The sequence below is a fragment of the Achroia grisella genome, unplaced genomic scaffold (genome assembly GCF_030625045.1).
Source record: "Achroia grisella isolate CSIRO2021 unplaced genomic scaffold, CSIRO_AGI_Agris_v1 utg506, whole genome shotgun sequence".
Taxonomy (NCBI): domain Eukaryota; kingdom Metazoa; phylum Arthropoda; class Insecta; order Lepidoptera; family Pyralidae; genus Achroia; species Achroia grisella.
The window spans coordinates 11,765-33,516 of NW_026712900.1; the positions used below are offsets into that span (position 1 = coordinate 11,765).

Sequence of the window (21,752 nt, forward strand, 5' to 3'; positions counted from 1 at the left end):
AATATCGTCATTATAAAATAACAGATGAGAATATATATTTCTTATATTACTTTTAAACTTGTGTGATTTGGAAACTCGCCTTTTGAGGTTGATGTATTAAATTTCACACTAGTTAACCGCATTATTTCATCCCTTAGTGTATAATGTACTATTAGCATAGAGGATAATATTTCTACAGAGTGTAAGTTTAAATGCATTACCACAATCAGCTAAATTGCATTAGTCAAACAGAAATATCAACAATACAAAAAATAAAAATCGGCTCGAAGGACCAAAAAAACAACGATATTAATCGAAATATCGTGTTTATGTGCATGCTTTTATCATTTACGACTGAGCACTGGCTGAAAATCTTCCACTCTGTATATTTAATCCTCAGTGTATTAGTTATTAATTATATATATCATTTATTGCAAATTAAAATGAGATCTTTGAAATCAATTCCAAAAAAGTGGGTGTGTCTTTAAAATGAATATAAAAATGCGTAAACTGAAACGCTATGCGTAATAATGTATGTTCTAACGTTTATGTACCGTATGTATTATTATAATTTAATACAACTACTTATTGTTCTTACTATTTGTATGTTACAAGATGATTAAATATTTTTAAATATTGATATGGACCTTTTAAGGTTACTCGACATTGGCTGTTCACTCGCACATCTTTGCCTAAATTTCTCTAACACTTAGATACACTATAAATAGATCACTAACAAATATCTGAATTACAGCTACCAAACCTAAACGTAAGGCGAATAGAAATAAAATAATTAAAACCTATAATACTTCAAAGGGTCCCGTTAAAACCGGGTGATAAAAAAATGAACAAAAAATATATTTGGTTACAGTTATACAATTCCTCGTACGGAGATCGTCCATTCAAATATAAAAAGTCCAACAGTGAACACATTACACGTTCTAGAACACCATTCTAAATAACTTGAAATAGATCTAAACCCGTAAATATAAAGTATTACATACTGTGATACTTACATTATAGCTCTAAATATTATTACGCAAAAAAATCACGACTCACATTGCGTTTTTAATACAATCCATCGATAGCACGGTTTTAATAACCGGATATAACCACTTTTCGCAACACTTAACTGGTTCGAACTGGTTTCGGCCAGTTTATTTATCAGATCTTTGCTCGTTGAGGGATAGATTCTCGGCTTCGTCCTTGATGTGAGATATGGAGGCTCTGTATCTATCCTCAGAACGAGGGTAGTCGTCGTAGGGGCTCGTCTCGCCAGATCTATTGCTTGAAGACTCCTTGTTGGAATTTGCGTAATCGCCTGAAATTTAATAAATGAATAGGTTTTACAATTCAATACAAATAACATTACAATTTATATATTTTTTTATAGAGAAGTGAATTTGTAAGTTTTATATAAAATTGCAATATACAAAAAAGAAAAGCAAGTACATTTTTAACATATATTATGCCGTAAGTTTAAATATAATAATGTTATACAAAAGAAAAAAATACAATGTTTACGTGTTATTAAGTAAAATAAAGTAATAATAAAAATAAATGAAGTTATAGTATCTACATTCTTCTTGTGATGAGTCTGCATTCCGAATGAACGGTAGAATCAAAAAACTTGACTATTCAAAAGTGTTAAAAGTTTGAAAATATTAAGTTTATTTGAATAAATATTACCTAATTCTATTTCTATTTCTATCAATTTAGAAATTCTTAAAATAATATTTAAAAGAAAATTGTCCGTTATCTTCAAAATATTCTGATAGAGTTTAGCGATTTAATAAAGAACTTCACTCAATTATCCAGTCTAGTCACACTAAGAGGCCAGTTAGAATGAAATTGATTAAACATAAATAGACAAATGAAATTGATTACATTTACTTAAATTTAAAATTATTAAATTTTAATATTGTCACAACTTTTCTTGTAAGTTAACTTGCAGAAAAGATGCATGTCTTTATGGAAATTAAGTAAAATTTGAAATTCAATGAATATATTTTGTTTAGTCACCTTTATTGGAATAATCAGAAGCTTGCATCTCATTCTTGAGCGCGTATATATTCGGCTTGATGTCCTGTGCGTCAGATGCACTTAAATCTTCCGCTTTCACGTCATGAGATGAACTGCTGCTACCGTATCCATTCATTATGGGAGGACGACTGAAGATAAAGAGAATTGTGTATCTAACTGTACATGTGTAGCAATAGAGACGCAAGAAGAACTTATTTTTATACTTTCGTGTTTAGTATTCATTTTTAATATAGTTAAACGGGTTTTAACAAGAACAATTTTATGGTAAAGTAGCTGTTCCCGCGACTTCGTCCGCGTGAAATTTAACTTTATTTTTCTAAAATAAAAGTAGCCTAAGTTACTCCTTATTATATCAGCTACCTGCCAAAAAAAGTCCCGTCAAAATCGGTGCACCCATTTCAGAGATTAGCCGGAACAAACAGACCGATAGACAGACAGACAAAAACTGTAAAAAATGTTGTTTTGGTGTATGTTTCGTATTTATATTCATATGCATGTAAAAAAAACGGTTATTTCAAGATTACAACAAACAGACACTCCAATTTTATTTATATGTATAGATAAAGGTAACGGTACAGGTGCAGGTAAAATGCCTTTTCTTGAACATATCTTTATTTACGATAAAATTATTCGTATTAAAACCTGTTTAACTGTATTAATAATAGACAGGAAATAAACAATCCAATCAAAATAAACAACAATCCACTGAAAACAAAGTTTGAAAAGATCATTTCCAAATGTTAGTAATAAACATCAATATTGTAAAATAGTAATTACTGAATATCAAATCAAATATCATTATTTATGTATGTCTACAGATACTTATGATATGTCAAATCTACCGCCAGTTCTGAGTGCTCTCGTGCTAGGGAGCACTGACAAGAAACTTAGATCTTATTCTTTTCAAATGAATTTGTGCATGATTACAGAAATACAGATATATTTTTAAATTTAATTAGGGAAAATGTAGTGACAGTAACACAAGATACACATTGACCCGGCCCAGCAACTTGACAAATTTTGTTCAGTGGACATCGTTGTATTACGTTATGTGTATAGAATGATATATATCAGCTAGAAACTCTGCAATTGTATAGCATGTTTTTTCTATTAATATATTTCTAAGAGCAGTTTTAAATTGATGTATATTGTTTATAGATTTTAATTCCTTAGGAAGTTTATTATATATTTTAAGCTCTTTCCCTAAAACCCCATTTGCTGATTTGCAGTTTCAGCTGCAAATTTACTATTGCTGCTGCTCTAATAATAAACCATATACCTGTAATCTTCATGAGATGATGGATACTCGTCAGTTTGCATCATATGATCTTCACCGGACATGTACGACAAATTGCAATCTTCCATCATACCCTAGAGGAATAGAGATATGTAATCATTAGTATAAAAATAAACGATGATGTATATATACATGATCACAAATTAACGTAAACTGTAAAAAATAAAAATAAAAAGTTGATTTAATACACTAAATTTTAATTAGGCTGACTGATAATTACACATATAACAACAGAGTAACAAATTTAAAAATTAAAAAAAATTCACTATCACAAAAATAGTCTGTAGCATTTAATTTTTCCAACATTGGATTTACAGAATGATAATTAGACTCATTCTGTAAATCCAATGTTGGAAAAATTAAATGCTACAGACTATTTTTGTGATAGTGAATTTTTTTTAATTTTAACTAATAATAGTATTTTATTATGTCAAAGAATCATATCATAGTATGATCATAGTATTGTAATATATACCTGAAGATTTCGTTTGAGCGCTTCACTATAGCCATGCGGGCTGGTCATCATTGGAGGGCTTTGGGCTCCCATAAATCTGTCGAACAGAAAGACTATTGCAAATTTCTATTTGTATACTATAAATATATAATTTTGTTTGCATTTATAAAACCTTATTTAATTTATTATCATATTTACCACACTAAATTTTCATTGTAAAGACATGACTCGAAATAATAAAGGAATGAACTGTAACATCATTGACTTAAAAATAAATAATAAATTAAAATCATACCCCGGCCATTTCAGACCTCTTCTAAAATAATGGTTGAAAACCATCCCTTAATTATTTAACGAAAGAATTTCTTGTGAAGGTGTAAATTGTGGAGTGTTGAATTTTGAATAAAATAGTCCAATTCGTCTGTAGAAGTGGTAAGTGTATATATGAGATGTGTGTTTGTGTGTGATAGAGAAAGATAAATAGAATAAAATAGTATAAAAAGGCAAGCTTATTGATAAATTTAAGAAAAATATACATCTACCGTGCGACAAAAATGCACATGCAAAGCGAATAGGCCAAACACTTACCTGAAATGTTAGAAATTGGATACTTATACATGCAAAAGTTAGAAGGGATTAAAAAATGTTAAAAGATCTCTTTAATCTTACTTGGGAGTCCAACGACGATCCTCGTTTACAATAATTTTAAATACATGCATATCGTATCAAGTAGACATTTTCACTTAACGTCGAGCACCTTAAGGCTTTTCATCAAATACAAATCAAAAGAAAATATTGGAAATTACATTAGCAACATATGAATTAAGCTAATTTTAAACAAGTAATATTATATTGTGATGTTAAAAACTATATAGCAAAACAATCGGTTATAGCTTTGCACTCTAAGAGTCTATGACACTGATGGATGCTTGTTTATATTGATGACGTACTTTATACGGATTTTATTAAAAATAGAATTCCAAGCAGACACCAGCTCATAATTAACTATATTTATATTGGAACAATCACGTGTTCTAGTTACATTCTAACATGACAATTTAATTAATCTAAACTTTCACAGTGATACACTTTACATAATGTCAGAAACATCGATCTAATATTATGCACCTAAAATTATCATTATGCAATAATATTTTGATAATTTTAGGCTATTTTTAATCGTTTACATACAAAACGCTATTTTGGACACGATCGTCCAACGATTCTCGTTTTATATCAAAGAAGTTTAATCCATTCAAAATATTGGATAAATGATCTTATTACAATAGAAAAACTTTAATAATTTAGACTCTCCGCTTCAGGGAAATGTACATTTCAAATTCAAATAAATAAAATTTTCGCATTTTCATTAGTTCCAATATCCAAGACAGCACTACTTCAAATTTGATACCATTAGATCCGACAAGAAATATAGACCTCAAACATCATTTGATGAAATATTATAGGGCGGTATTACTTTGTTAAAAATTTGATCATATCTGCATTTTGAATCTTAAATACAGAAAGGAAATGAAAATAATTTATATATTAAACTTAGAAATTTTAAAACAGATATCTAAAAAAAAAATTATAGCTTCATAAATTGATAAATTCGTGTCATTTTGAATCAATATATTCGAGAGTTTGTTAAAATTCTTAAGAAAATAGTGCAGACTGTGGACTGAAAAATGCGAAATGGCTAAAGATTCGTTGGACGGTCGCAACTTCGGGATGCGGCGGCGCCCTTACTGTGGTGGCGGAGCGCTGGCGCCCGGCGCGGGCTCATACTTCCTGGGCCTGCCGCGGCTCAGGTGCCGTCTCTTCACGAACTCCGCGTCGTCCACCATCCAGAACGAGCCGAAGTCATCTTCGTAGCGCACGAAACATTTGTGTAGTGACAGGTTCGTCCGGATCGCATTCTATAATTCATCGCCGTTTAGAACAAATTTCACATATGGCCAAAAGGGCCGGCGCCCATCTCATTAACTTATCTATTTCGACCATGCCTCCATCGTTCATGAATCTTTGATTCTTTGTATTTGTTAATCAAAATGAATTTAATGAAATAACGATAGATGCATAGCAAGATCGTCGTGGAGAATATATTATAATAATGATTCATCATGCAGGGTTCGATGGCCCAAGAAGAGAGACCCCAAAGGAAGGGAAAGACAGGAGGAAGGTTAATAGGCAAGCGAGAAAAACGTTATTCACCGTTGCTGAAATCCACGTACACACACAAATAACGAGTAGTCCTAAATACGAAAAATACAAGACCTTCACATTTTGTAGTGCCGTAACCAATGGAGAAATGTATGTGTATTTGGTTATAGCACTACTTACAAATTCAATTCAAAATCTACACAAATAATTACAAGTCAAATCTGTAACGAGATAAAACGTTTATTTACACAATAAGAGTTAGATACATCGCTAGATTAGATAGAAAATATTTAAGAGAAGATTAAAATATTAAATTGTGAAAATTGTTCAGTGTTGTTGTGTTTTGTGTTATTGTATGTTAGCAATTAGCTAATTTTATTATGGATTTTTTTTAATGTGAGCAATTGAAATAATTTTAAATATGTAGGTTATTATTACTATCTGTGGATAATAGTAATATTTAATTAATAATAATTGTCTTATAGATTATAATGAAAATGAGAATGTATGTATATACGATCACATAAATTCTACCCAATAGATATTTTTTATTGTTTAAACATAATATTTAATTAGGAGTATAATATCTTTCTTTTAAATTTTACTAGTTGTAAATTCTATAGTGGTAATTATTTTTAATTTATTAAAAAATATTATATGTACACAAATTATAATGTTTGGTTTAGAGTAATATTATGATTCATGTGTTTAATATAATTTAATGATTATTATTAGTACATTTCTGTGATGTGTTCATGAATATACTTGTAAATTGTTATTATTGTAATAATTTTAATTAATGTTTATATTTTATTGATAGTTGTGTTGAATGTGTAATATGAGTTACGACCAAGATATGTATTTTGTTTAGTCATTATATGGAAGTGTATTTTAAGTTGTGTTGTAAAATTATAAGTTGTGTATGTCCTGATGATAACAACAATCATTATTGTGTAGTATTATGTTTATGTTAACTAATAATTAACTAATATGAAAATTCTGCAGAATCAATTGCAAAATGTTTCGAGTTCGTATGATGTACATATTGGGTTTGTATTTTAGTCATACAGTTTGTATAAGTATTTAAAAAAAAACTATTGTTATTATAGTTTGCAGTAGGTTTTTTTTGTGAAACTGTGTGGGTGTTTTGAGAAAAGTTTCAGATGTATGTGTTGTGTGACAATTGTTATTTTCATTGTATTTGGTATGTGTACAGGTGAATGTATGAGGATAATCAGTTTATGTGTTATGTGTATATGTAAAATTGTAAACTCCAGGATTGTTTTTCAAATTGAATGTGTATATTTAAATAGTAAACATTGTGCAAACAAATACAACTACATAAATTTGAATTGCATAGACGTGCATTTTTATATAAAAGGCGTGGCTTTTATATTTATAAGAGGACTGTTTAGTATGGATTGTATTTATAGATATGTATGTATATATTGATAATATAACTGTAGTGAGTTGTAAAAGGGTAGTGTTTGATTTGTATGTGTATAGCATGTTTTATGGAATTTCTGATTATTGTGGGTTTGAATAATGTGTACTGTAATTATTATATTGTTGTAAGTGTGTTGTATAAGTATAAAATGTGTTTTGTATGTGTATAACATGTAGTGTTGTGTATGTAGTCGTCGAGGTAATTTGTATAGTGTTACTTGTATTTATTGTTACTTTGATTATGAAATGTGTAATATATATATGTACGAGTCTTGTGAGTATGTGACTGATATGTAGATGTATGAGTCGTGTGTGTGTAGCGTAGTATATGTAGACGTCAAGATAAATACAATTCAGTGTTGGTATTTATGGTATGTGTACATTCATTATGAGATTAGAAGTATATAATGTATAACGCTTTTCATGAAGCCAGCAAAATAGATATCTATTTCGTATGGAAATATTTATACGTATTTTGATTATAACTTTGCATTTATGCAAGCTTTGTATGTGTATGGTGTACTGTATATATTTGTATTATAATCATTTCACATCATTACCTCTTTTCATGACAACTGGCCGCTTACAGACAAGACAGACACGTTCCATATTTTCACCTATAAAATATTCTCACGTCATCCGTCACTCGCTACATACAACTATAATTGTAATAATATTTTCTAGTATCGATTTATATAATTTTCCTTAATATACATTATATCATTTGCTGAAGGTCTATTTTATTTACATTATAATTACTACCGACCCCACATTGGTGACCTACCGACTGGAACAAATACAACATAATGGAACAACAAATCGGGTATGTACCAAACGATACTAACAATTCCGGAGCCGACACATTTCGAATTGGCGTGAAAGTACCACCTTTCTGGCCCGAAGAACCAGCCGTATGGTTCGCTCAGATCGAAGGACAATTCACATTATCAAACATCACGGCCGATACCACAAAATTTTATTACGTGGTCAGTCAACTCGATCACCAGTACGCAGCCGAAGTGAAAGATATAATTGTTTCACCACCACCTACGGATAAGTACGAAAAACTAAAATCCGAACTTATAAAACGACTTACCACGTCAAAGGAGCGTAGAATTAAGCAATTATTGATGCACGAAGAGCTCGGAGACAGGAAGCCTTCACAATTCTTGCGTCACCTGAAAAGTCTCGCTGGACAAGCAGTAAGTGAAGATCTTTTGCGTACTATCTGGTCCAGTCGCTTACCCGCTAACCTTCAGGCTATCGTCGCTTTGCAAAAGGATAGCACACTTGAAGCCACCGCCGACTTGGTTGATCATGTACACGATATCGCACCACCTACCATCGCACAGGTAACGTCAACCGTACCGGAATCCGCGTTCAACACCATGTGCCAGCGAGTAGAGGAGTTAACTAGCCAAGTACAAGCCTTAGTACTAAAGCAACAAGATCAGTCTCGTTCCAGATCGAGAGGCAGACCTTACTATGGTGGACGTACTAATTCAAGATCCCGCTCCCGATCTAAATCACAAACCAACGATGTATGCTGGTATCATAGAACCTTCGGAGCTGCAGCAAGACGATGTACTACTCCCTGCACATACAAGTCGGAAAACTGCACAGGCAGCCAGTAGTGGCGGCAAATGACTGCCTAGTATGCAACGGCCGCCTCTTCGTCACTGACAGGAAAACCAAGGTCTAGTTCCTAGTAGACACAGGCTCTGACTTATGCGTATTCCCAAAATCAGCGACCAGAGGACCACGACCTAAAACCAGGTATGAATTGTTCGCAGCTAATAATACAGTCATAGCAACATATGGTTATCTCCAACTGCACCTTGATTTTGGCCTCAGAAGAGATTTTAATTGGAGATTCATCGTGGCCGACGTTACCAAGCCGATAATAGGAGTCGATTTTTTAAGTCACTACAATTTATTAATCGACTGCCGCAATCATCGACTTATAGACGGACTCACCACTCTCTCCATTTCAACCCCTCATTGCTAAGATACATCACAGGAAACAATTACAATTAAAGCAGTTACAGGAGATTCACCATTTCACGATTTGCTGCGCCAGTATCCTGAAATCACACGACCTGCCGGTGCACTAACCCAACCGAAGCATAACACGCAACATCACATCCGAACCACTCCCGGACCTCCAGTTGCATCTCAGCCTCGCAGATTAGCACCCGACAGATTGCTCATAGCTAAAAAAGAATTTGAAGATATGTTACAGAATGGAACTGCACGGCGATCCGAGAGTTCCTGGTCATCACCTCTTCATCTTGCACCCAAAAAAGATGATGGCTGGCGTCCTTGCGGAGATTATAGAGCACTCAACGCACGGACGATACCTGACAGGTATCCAATCAGACACCTCCAGGACTTCAGTTACCACATATCAGGTTCGCAAATACTGTCAAAAATTGACTTAATAAAAGCCTACAACCAAATTCCCGTAAATGAAGCCGATATTCCAAAGACCGCCATCACCACACCCTTCGGGTTATTCGAATTCCCGTTTATGACTTTCGGCTTAAGAAATGCAGCCCAAACATTTCAACGATTTATCGATGAAGTGCTACAGGGACTCGAATTTGTATTCGGATATTTGGACGACATTCTTATCTTCTCCAGAAGTCAGGAAGAGCATCTTCAACACCTTAGAATCCTGTTCGAAAGATTCAAAGCTTACGGCGTATTAATCAATACAGGAAAGTGCGTCTGGGGCGTTAGTGAGCTAACATTTTTAGGATACCACGTTTCCATATACGGTACTCGCCCACTTCCAGAGAAGATCACAGCAATTCAAAGTTATCCACTACCTAAAACCGCCAAGGAATTGAGGAGATTCCTAGGAATGCTGAATTACTACAGACGATTTATTCCTAATGCAGCACAAATACAAGGAGACCTCAATTCAAAACTCGCAGGAAACATCAAAGGTTCAACTCCTATCAATGTCACCGAAGACTACGAAGCCGCATTCAACAAATGTAAGTCCAGTCTTTCTCAGGCTACGCTCTTGTCACATCCAGATGTTCAAGCCGAATTAGCCTTATTTACTGATGCATCTGATGAAGCTATTGGCGCCGTTCTTCAGCAAAGACAGAACGATATATGGTCTCCATTGGGATTCTTTTCACGCAAACTGTCATCTTCACAAAAGAAGTACAGTCCTTACGATCGTGAACTTTTAGCCATATATGAAGGAATAAGATACTTCAGATTCATGCTAGAGGCTCGAAATTTCGTCATATTTACTGATCACAAACCCATTACCTTTGCATTCAAAACAAAACGAGATAAATGCTCACCTCGTCAATTCAGATATTTAGACTTCATATCCCAATTTACAACAGATTTACGTCACATTGCTGGTAGAGACAACGTTGTGGCCGATGCACTTTCTCGCATAGAAGAAATCGGGCATGAGATAAATTATGATGATCTCGCACGCGATCAGGCTCAAGACCCTGAACTGCAAGATCTTCTCAGAAAAGGATCAGCACTAGATTTAAGACAGACCGATGAGAATGTGTACTGTGACCACTCAACGGCATATCATCGACCATACTTGACACCATCATTCCGTCGACAAGCATTCGAGAACATGCACAATTTAAGTCACCCCGGAGCAGCAGCAACAGCCAAACTAATTGCACAGAAATATGTATGGCCTGGTATACGACGTGACTGCAAATTATGGGCTCAACAATGCACAGATTGCCAACGTAGCAAAGTCACACGTCATTCATTCTCACCTTTCACTACATTTCCCATACCATCCGAACGCTTTTCTCATGTTCACCTCGACATAATTGGCCCTTTGCCACATTCTTCTGGTTACAGGTACTGCCTCACCGCCATCGACAGGTTTACTCGTTGGCCTGAAGCTTACCCACTGGTGGACATCACCGCAGAATCATGTGCAAACGCCTTCATTTCCGGCTGGATTGCCCGCTTTGGTTGCCCGCACTCCATAACCACGGACAGGGGGCAACAATTTCAGTCAAACCTCTTCCAGCACATTTCACAACTGGTCGGTGCTCAACACAATTCCACCACTGCTTATCATCCGCAGTGCAACGGCATAGTAGAGCGACTACACCGCCAACTCAAGGCGGCGATTATGTGCCATAATAATCCACAGTGGACCGAAGTACTGCCACTGGTTTTATTGGGTATCCGCAGCGCCTGGAAGGAAGACCTGAAATCTTCAGCAGCCGAACTTGTCTACGGCGAGACACTCCGATTGCCTGGCGAGTTCTTCACTCCAGCTGCTAACACCACATCCGATCCCACGGATTTCGTCGCTCGCTTGCGCAGACATATGGCCAAGCTTACACCAACTCCTGCATCGTGTCACAGTAAGCCAACATTTTACCTTCCAAAAGATCTCTCCAGTGCAGAATATGTATTCTTACGCAGAGGTCCTATCAAGAAAGCTCTCGAACCACCCTATACGGGGCCGCATAGAGTTATCTCAAGAGAAGCTAAGACGTACAAGATCGACGTTCAAGGCAAGGACCTTACCGTCACCATAGATCGGTTGAAACCAGCTTATATGGCACGCAGCGACAACGACTCCAGTCCGCACTCTACGTCAACACAACAGCGATCACAACCCGCACCTGAGAGACCACGTACTACACGCAGCGGCAGGACAGTTCACTTCCCGGACTACTATCGCCCGTGACACGGTCTCGGCAAGGGAGTGTTATGGTGTACTGTATATATTTGTATTATAATCATTTCACATCATTACCTCTTTTCATGACAACTGGCCGCTTACAGACAAGACAGACACGTTCCATATTTTCACCTATAAAATATTCTCACGTCATCCGTCACTCGCTACATACAACTATAATTGTAATAATATTTTCTAGTATCGATTTATATAATTTTCCTTAATATACATTATATCATTTGCTGAAGGTCTATTTTATTTACATTATAATTACTACCGACCCCACATGTGTACAGTAATATAATCTCGCGCTTTGAAATTCTGTATAGTGTGGATTATGGATATGTGTTGATTACCATGTTGGGAGTGTATATATGCAGTGAGTAGTTAATATTTTTGTGTATGTGTAGTTTGATTACAATGTTGGGAGTCGCCATGTGCAGTAGCTTGATATCATGTGTAGTTTGTTTAGAGTGTGTGGTGAGCGTGTGGCGCGTGTGGTGCGGGCGGCCATAGAACAGGTCTGAGCGCGGCGGCGGGGCCCGTACCCGGCGGCGTGGAGCGCAGTGTAGGGTCATGTGTAGTTTGTTTAGAGTGTGTGGTGAGCGTGTGGCGCGTGTGGTGCGGGCGGCCATAGAACAGGTCTGAGCGCGGCGGCGGGGCCCGTACCCGGCGGCGTGGAGCGCAGTGTAGGGTCATGTGTAGTTTGTTTAGAGTGTGTGGTGAGCGTGTGGCGCGTGTGGTGCGGGCGGCCATAGAACAGGTCTGAGCGCGGCGGCGGGGCCCGTACCCGGCGGCGTGGAGCGGCGGCGGCGCGTGCGCGGCTCGCTGCGGCCGCCGCTTGTAGAACTCGACCTCGTCCACGGTCCACACCGCGCCCTTCACGTTCTCCACCCGCATGAAGCATTTGTGCAGCGACAGGTTGTGACGGACCGCGTTCTGTTTCGTACTATTCTAGTATTTATTCGTTCACATTGGGCGCGTTGTCACAATTGTTGTCACGCGTCACTTATGTGACGACGTTCGCAGCCCCAAATGTGATAAGTGACAACATATTTTTGCTGTACATTTACCATATGAGTATACTTTTCTATTAATGACACGTAATGTAGAAAATGTTTTATAGATATCGATTACGGCAATATTAAATTTAAGTAGTTTTTTATAGTTAACTATCTTATTTATAATTATTATCTAAACATCAATTAATAAAGCACTTATAAATAAAGTAGGCATAAAATAAAAATATATAATTATAACTTTTTTCAATATCGTTCAATTCAAAATAAAGTTAACATATACAATTTCAGTTTTATATTATATATTTCTATTTTGAAGATATTGAAAAAAAATTATTACTAGTTCAAATAGTACGAAAATCTACTATTACCTTTTCATACGGTTACATCAGATAATACAGTGATTTAAAAAATGTATTAGATTTATTGTTTACTTTGTATTGCTCTCACATCAGTTATAAACTTGTACAGAGTTACTATGAATATAATAATTACGTTTTTAATAGTCATCGTGTTTCTTTTTCCTAATATATTATAATAACAAATGACAATCATATTATTTTTATATACATGTAATAAAATATTTCATTTGTCTTTAAAATATAAATATTTAGTAATGTATTCTAAAGACATACCTTCCAAGTAGCTGCATTGCGTCTGAAGTAGCAGAATGTGCTCTGGAACCAGTTGTATATCTCGTTCAGAGTTAATTGTTTATCTGGAGATTCTATTATAGCCTAAAACAATAAAAAAATATTTAATTAATAATATTAATTACTAAATTTGTATTGTTACACATATATGGAAGACACAGAGAGCAAAAAAGGTTATAAATTAAGTATCGTTGAAGATGAATTTAATAAAATATTCATCAAAATTACTATGGTTCCAGTAACAGTCCTTGGGAAACTACATTTTTCATGTTCATTGTATCTATCAAAAGTACAAAACTATGTAATTGCCAGATTAAATAACACTAAGAAATTATATATTTGTTTTAAAAAGGTAATGTATATTCAATGTAATAGAAATAAAAATGGTATAGTTACTTAATCAAAAGCCAGTTAAAAATCCAAATAAGATATTAACTCACCTGACGTATCAGAGAAGCGTAGGTGAATGGAGGTCTTACATCTGCCGACTTATAAAATTCACGATTACGCTGAATCTCTGTAAAATATATTAGATATAATATAAAATAAAATAAATAAAACATAACTCTGAAACTGTAGACCTACAATTGAGCTATTGGGCTTGATAACATTGAGCAATTACTTTACCTTGTTGAACATCTAATCCAGCTCTTTCGAGCATATAGGGAAGACCTTTGAGACAGAAATATATACTACAGTCTAACATATATTACTCTTTATTAATTTTGTATTTAGGTGATAACTTGTTGTATAAAAATGATTAAATATTTATGAGTATATAATAAAATAGAAACTATGTTATATGATAGATATGCTGATCATACATACCTCCAGCAATAGCAACACCAGATTTATCGGAAACACGACGTCGAACTGGTCCTGGAGAAGCGCCTTCACTGGCTGTACCTGAAATGTAAAGTAAAAAAGTATTACTTTCATTATAATTAATTACTTATAGCCTATTCTATTTCACTGGAAGATCAAATGCCTTTTTAAACTAATCTATTCTATAGTAGTTAGTCTAGTTTTTGTGAAAGGGAAATCTACCTCGTCTTTTCACTGTCTATGGTAAGTCGAGACTTCTTTTTATATGTTTTTATTAACTATAGTCTATACGTATATATCTTACAATTTTATATGCACTTAATTAAGTGTTTCTTTTCCTTTTCTACTTTTTTTATTTGTTCTCACCATGAGGATGTTTAGCAGCATGATGCGACGTGTCCCTAGCTGCGTGCAAATGCCTCATCATGGCTGCAAGGCGATCACGTTCCCGACGTAATTGCAACTCCAGCTGCGCTACCACTTGCATCTGGACTCTTGCTTGTGCTGCAGATCTGTCGTCGAGAGTATGCGCTGCTTCTAAATGTCTGGTAACAATGTTGTTCAAAATTATTGTCTCCCTCTATATTTTTACTATATTGAAATATTGTTTTAAATCTTTCATCCTTATGCCGAATTATTCAAACAAATACAATAAATTACTATAATATATAAAATACAGTATATAAAATAAATATATACAATACAGAAAAGATAATAATTCTCTAATATTACAGGTATTTAATACAAAAATAGTGTCTTAAACTGATGAGATCGAGAATATTTACATTAACAAATGCTAATGCTAATTTCTAAAAAAATACTGTTACTGATAACATCACTGATATTGATATTAAAATAATAGTTTAATAATACAAAATTGAATATATATGAGAACTTACTTGAGAAATGCTTGATAATCTTCAGCCAGTGCGTCGCAACCCGGCCATTTGCAGACACCTCGTCCAAACAATGGATGTTCCTCGATTTCGCCTCCCCATAACATTAGTCCTATACAATATTTTACAGAATATCAGTTTAGTAAACTTCTATTTTAATTTTTCTTTTCTTACATTATTTGTGTCTGTACTGTTGACTAATTATTATTAGCCCATTTTTATGATCTTTTTAAAATCAGTAGTTAGTCTCCAGTCCCATAACCTTATTATCTGTACGAGTTTTACAGTATACGATGTGAATAGTTTCGCCGTTTTACATGAGATATTCACTATGTCTCGCATTACAATTTATTATAATCACTCTTATTTGAATAAATAATTTATTTAAGACTTAAAAAATCTGTTGAATATTTTTAATCAAAATTAATTCTAAAAGGTCAAATTTAGGAATCAATATAAATTTTTCTCAATTTATCGAAAGATAATTCTAAAAGTTCAAAAGTTCAGGAGTTTACTTAATTTAGCCAACTTATTCTTGACTAAATTAAGCTTTTTTCTTTCTTAATATGCATTGGATTGTAGTGTATGTTGTTATTGTTTTTGTTCATTAATTCTATTGTCATTTATAAAGTCTTTTGGATACATATTATATAATTTACATTAATTCTTATATTTTGATTTAAACTTGCAGTGTTATTCATTTATTCGATTTAAATTTCAACCATCAATAATAAATACATTGGACTTTAATTTTTTTCGTTAATATAATAAAATCTTACCCGGTGGAGCATTGGGTGGCACGGGAAGGGACCCGTGCATCAGGTACTGGCGTTGTACTGCTTGCAACTGTTGAACTAGCTGTTGCTGTTGAGCACCTAATTGCTGTTGAAGAGATCCTATAAACGAGGCATTATTGTTAATACTTATATACTGTACAGACTTTTTAGTAATGTCCACATTACTAAAAATTCTAAAACTTCTGCTGTCTATTGTCACCATTGCTAGCAATGCATTTTGTCAGGTTGATGTTTACTCCCTGGTAACCATTGTGATAAATTTCAGGTGAATTTCCCATGATGGACTGACTAACCTGACCTGATATTCATCTTAACATTGTCCATTGGTGCCCCACCCGCGTGAACCGCTAGTTAAGGCGGATGCATTAATGGACAATAATTAATTATCTTCCATTATTAAACAAAAAGTATTAGTCATCGTAGAGTGAGATATAACAGTGAATTCAGAATAACTGGACACTTAAGTTGTTAAATGAAATATGAAATATATATGTAGATCGTATCTTTAGTGAAATACTTACCAGGTGAAGTATCAGGTGGTGGGAGATGAGACTGTGACAGCAGATTCAAATTGATCTGATCCTGCAGACGTGATTGCTCTAGTTGACGTTTTGCTGCCTCCGAAGTCATATGCTGCAGATAAATCAATGTTTACAATAAAAAACCCTCATACTTAATTTTACATAATTTCCGTCGACGTTGTACCTATATATCTTAAAATATGGCTAATTCGAATTCAATGGAAGAAGAGAGCATGCTTCCCCGACCCTAAATAACGGGATAAAGGCAAGGCAATGATGATCATGATGATTATATATCTCTTAAAATACAATTAGATCAATAATGCATTTGATATGTGCATAGGACTGCCTTCCTTATCACAAGATAAGATCTGACCTAAGTTAATATTGGAATGCAAAAGCTTGTAAATGTATCTTTAGATAATTAATGACCTGAAAGTTACTAAAAATAAACATAAACCTGTCTTCTTTCTTACTTTTATCAAAATATTAAAGTTGAAATAATAAGAGCTATTCCATTACTCACCTGTGAATCATTGGTCGGCCAATTAATGTAAAAATTTAATTTCGTACCTGTTTCTGCATATGATGCTGATGAAATAATCGCTGCTTCATCAGCGCTTGTAGTTGAGAGTGCTGATCTAACAGCTGCATGGCTAGCAGGTCTGGTGGCACCAATGGAAGAGGAGATCTCGCTCCCGCTGCACCACCTGCACTGCCCCCGGGAGAGCCTGGTGCAGGGCTGGATTGTGCTGAGCCACCCGCTGGAGATGTAGGCGCTGAAGCCTGGATAAAACAAATTAAGAATTGTTATATTAAGGAAGACAAAATTTAAAGAGGATAAGGGAAGATCGTTGGAAGCGACATGAGCTCCATCGATAAGAGCGTAGCTCCTAAATTGTGAATGATTGATATTAAGCAACATGTTAAAACTAGGACTAGAAAGAACTTGCAGCAAAATGTAAAGACAATTACGATTATATTGAACGTGTGCTATCTAATGAAGGAGTTGAAGACTTCCAAAAGCATTGTATGTATGTCATAACAACTTATGAAAGTAGATTAAACTAGAAATGTATGAATGCTATGACCCTCGATTCTGTATGCTTCCCCTAAAAGGAAACTAAACATAATATTAATAATAATATTACTTACCTTAGTAACTAGTACTTAACTCTATAACAGTACTCAGTTAAGTTACTACTAAATGAATTTATATTATTTTGTGTATTCCACTATAATGAGCATGTGTGCGACCACAACTACCATTACGGCCTTCTCTAATGGCGATCAATGGACTGGATGAATGGACTTCCGCAAAATAACACCTAATTCGAATAAATATATACTCAGTTAAGTTTTCTCGTTACTTTTATATCTATGATCAGCATTCACTCCCTTACATACAGTTTACTCTCTGCGGTACTGTTTTGTGGAATGTGGGTGGGTAGTTATGTAAAAGGGTTTACCCGAGCAAGTGCAAGAGGCTCATGGTCTCGAGGGGGTGAGGCGCGGCGCGGGGGCGAGCTGCGCCGGCGTCGCCGCGCCGCATCGCCGCCCCACCTGCCGGACTCGTCTCTGTAGCAATTTTTTCCTCAATTTTTAGTCGATAGAAAAAAATCGATATCCATGTCGATTTTTAAATATCGACCCTTTGGAAGTTGGTTACAAAATTGTATTTACGCTAACTATAGTTTTTACATAATAATAATAATAACCCAAAGACAATTAATACAGCACTATCTAGTCCCAAGGCTTACCTTGGAACTAGATGGATTACCCATAACACTAGCTCTGCTTCTGCAACTAAAGCTTCTGTTATGGGTACTAGATAACTTAAATATTTTTTTTGTAAATATATTAATTGAAAACACCCAAAACAATATCAATCATATTATTTGTACTGTGCGAGGAATCGAACCCGTGATCATCAGAAGTAATTCGGTGTGCTAAGCCGTTAGACCACCGAGACCTTCTGCAATTTTTATATAATTATTACTTTGTCTTTGAAATAAAGAAATTTTACCGATAAACATTCATAATCAATATAACGAAATTATAACCTTCACCATTCGAAAGAGCACCCTCGAAAACATAAAAGATTTCAGATTTTTCTGGCCGCACTCATTGTACGGCAATAGTTCAAACTTGAATGCCAATATCTGATCATTTAGGCAGTAATGGGTTAAAGTAAACCTTTGTGTAACTATTAACTAACAACTGTATGTACCGGTCCAGACAGCGGTCCAGCTCGAATGAGTTGAGTAGCGGTGGCTTCGCGGCGCCACCAGGGTTTGAGTTCAGTGCCGGCTCCGGACCCTGTAACAACGTAAATGAAACTATTAATTTTGCAGTCTAGATGACGAAAATTCTGCTCCGCTTGCTCTGCCAAGAGTTGACTGAAAAATTTCTTGATGATACCTTATTAAAAAAAAAATAACAATAAAAATTATTAAAAAGACCAACACGCAAGTTTCCTGCTCGTTCTTCTTGTGATGAGAGAGCTTTCCGAATGAGCGGTAGATTAAATAAAATGTGATGTCTATTCAAAAGTGCTTCAATATAAGTTTATTTGAATAAATGATTTTCTATTCGATTCTAGTCAACACGATTAAAAAATCAAAATTATTATTCATGAATGGCCAAAATTTTAATTAGTTTACTGTTGTCTTCTACTTTCTAATTAGTTTCTTAATTTGAAAGAGCAGGAATTTTTGGTATTATAGTACAGTATTTTTTAGGTAGTGTAGTATTAAAGTCAATCAGTCGATCAAAATATAAGATCCACGCTCTTGTCTGTAGAGCTCTTGCCACTTACCACGATCTTCTGTTTAACTGTTGATTACGACTTTAAACGATGCTTAAAGTCATAGAGAATAAAAATGTATTTTTTATTTTGTTCAAGTATACATTTGAGTATACAATTGTAACTGGCAATAGTAATTGCAACTGGCATTAAACGATCGTAGTAATTTCAATTATAATTCAATCTTAAATAATAATAATTTACATACATATATATATGTTTCTTTTCTTCGTATAATTCGAAGGTAAATTTTCTGCTAAATACACAAGCAATAGATTGTAGACATAATATTAAACAATTTCTCAGAATAAGTTTCAAATGACACAAAGAGGCATAAACATAAGTTTCTCGATCGTTCCTCTTATGATGTTTTATGAATGAGCGATAGAATAAAAAATATTACGTATATTCCAAAGTATATTAAGTTAATTTGAATAAAATTATTTCTATCTAAAGCCAAACAAATATTTATCAACTAACTTCAAAGAGACTTTTAATTTGTCTAAACTTCGTAGACGTTACGTTTAAGTAATTATATAAATAATATTTATAAATAATTATATTTATAAGTTATAATAATATAATTCTATACGATGTATTTTATGATTATACCTGCTTATCCGCGAAACTTCGTCTGCATCACACTTGACGTTTAGCATTACATTTCGCCTAGCTTACAAATCTTTTTAAGTTATAGCCAATGTGTTATTTATATATGTGTGTTATGTATATTATATTACTGTTAATTTTCAGCCAAATCCATTCAGTAGTTTTTGTGTGAAAGAGTATCAAACATCCATCCATACTCACAAACTTTAGTGTTGTAATATTAGTAAGATTTCCCATAGATTATGAATTTACTCCCATGATGGTTTCTGCCATAAGTCGATGTCACAAATTATTGAATTAGCAAGTGTACAAATAATAGAAATGTTATTTGTAAAAGCAAATGACTTGTGCCAATACAATACTTGCAGTATGTGTGGGTAATTAACAACTCCCTACAACATCGCCAACGATGATGTAACCTTTTGTTTATGTTATTTAATTTACCCTAACACGTGGTTCATAATACTAACCAAACATGTGTTCGCGTTACTCATAACTTTGTACACCATCACAGTGGCTGAGGGAATTCATTAATATTATGAATATAATATTTATCTTTATATTTTATAGAAATTTATACATATATATTTTGCTGTACATGTTTTTTTTAACACGTCTCATTCATATAGTGCATCGCCAACAATCTTTCTCCGCACCACTCATGGTAGCCTGGTAGATAACGCCGCAAGGTGGCTATATGTACATTTTATTTTGTGCATTGATCTTAAATAAATAAATGGGTAAATTATGGAACTTGTGATGTACCAAACGATGAATTAAAGGATAGAGAATTGGAGAAAGGATTTGAGAAAGATGACATACAAATAATAATACATAATATGACAGGTGATTTAGGAATGGAGAAGAAAAATATTATCTTTTTTATCCAATTTGTTGAAATAAACAAATAATTGGATAACGGCAAAGCAATTTTCATTTATTACAATAATAATAAATATCCTCGGACAATTAAAACAGCGCCATCCTGTCCCACGAAAAGCAGAGCTTGTATTATGGATACTAGTCAACTGATATAAACACTTAGATTTTTTTTCTATGCATGTAGCATAACATATGTAGAAACCACCTAGATCGATACAAACAATCATACTCATAAATACAAAGGTTTGCACCGTGCGAGGAATCAAACCCGCGACCATCGAAAGTAAAGCGATGTGTTAAACCGCTAGACCAGCGAGACCGTCAAATGAATGTCTCATTCTATGTTGGATGTACCTATGCTTTGTAGACTGTAGCCAATAAATAATTTTTGTTTTTCGATCTTAATTCTTTCCATTATTATTGATGCTGATTAAATGCTGAAATATGTCATATATTTGGGCTATTTAATTGAGATGGAAAAATATGTCTCTCTAAATGCACTAGTGCGTAGTGAGATAGAGTTTTTTTCTGCTGCCAGCTGTATGGCATGCTGACATCTTGATATACTATTGAGATAATACTTTAGACATTTTGAAAACATTTTCTGGTGTTTAATTATTCATGTTCGTATTTTTTTTATTTTTCTGTGTATGTCTGTTGTGT

The 21,752-nt window shown here is 34.3% G+C and overlaps 1 protein-coding gene across 4 annotated transcripts in view; it reads right to left on the minus strand.

Annotated features, from left to right (window-relative positions):
• Positions 1-435: 435 nt before the first annotated feature.
• Positions 436-21,752, minus strand: part of LOC131846219 (forkhead box protein P3) — a 60,694-nt gene continuing 39,377 nt past the window's right edge. For 2 of the 4 annotated variants that reach the window (XM_059195468.1, XM_059195471.1), the window contains 16 exons: positions 19,023-19,111; positions 18,262-18,370; positions 17,366-17,578; positions 16,793-16,904; positions 16,254-16,370; positions 15,478-15,586; positions 14,945-15,123; positions 14,582-14,659; positions 14,381-14,425; positions 14,194-14,270; positions 13,736-13,837; positions 12,872-13,020; positions 3,795-3,870; positions 3,302-3,393; positions 2,002-2,150; positions 436-1,300 (listed from right to left, as the gene is read on the minus strand). In XM_059195468.1, coding sequence (XP_059051451.1) covers positions 1,137-1,300; positions 2,002-2,150; positions 3,302-3,393; positions 3,795-3,870; positions 12,872-13,020; positions 13,736-13,837; positions 14,194-14,270; positions 14,381-14,425; positions 14,582-14,659; positions 14,945-15,123; positions 15,478-15,586; positions 16,254-16,370; positions 16,793-16,904; positions 17,366-17,578; positions 18,262-18,370; positions 19,023-19,111 — 1,860 coding nt within the window. In that variant the 3' untranslated portion in view covers positions 436-1,136. The remainder of the gene's footprint in view (positions 1,301-2,001; positions 2,151-3,301; positions 3,394-3,794; positions 3,871-12,871; positions 13,021-13,735; positions 13,838-14,193; positions 14,271-14,380; positions 14,426-14,581; positions 14,660-14,944; positions 15,124-15,477; positions 15,587-16,253; positions 16,371-16,792; positions 16,905-17,365; positions 17,579-18,261; positions 18,371-19,022; positions 19,112-21,752) is intronic. The other 2 variants (XM_059195469.1, XM_059195470.1) reach the window with 2 other exon arrangements.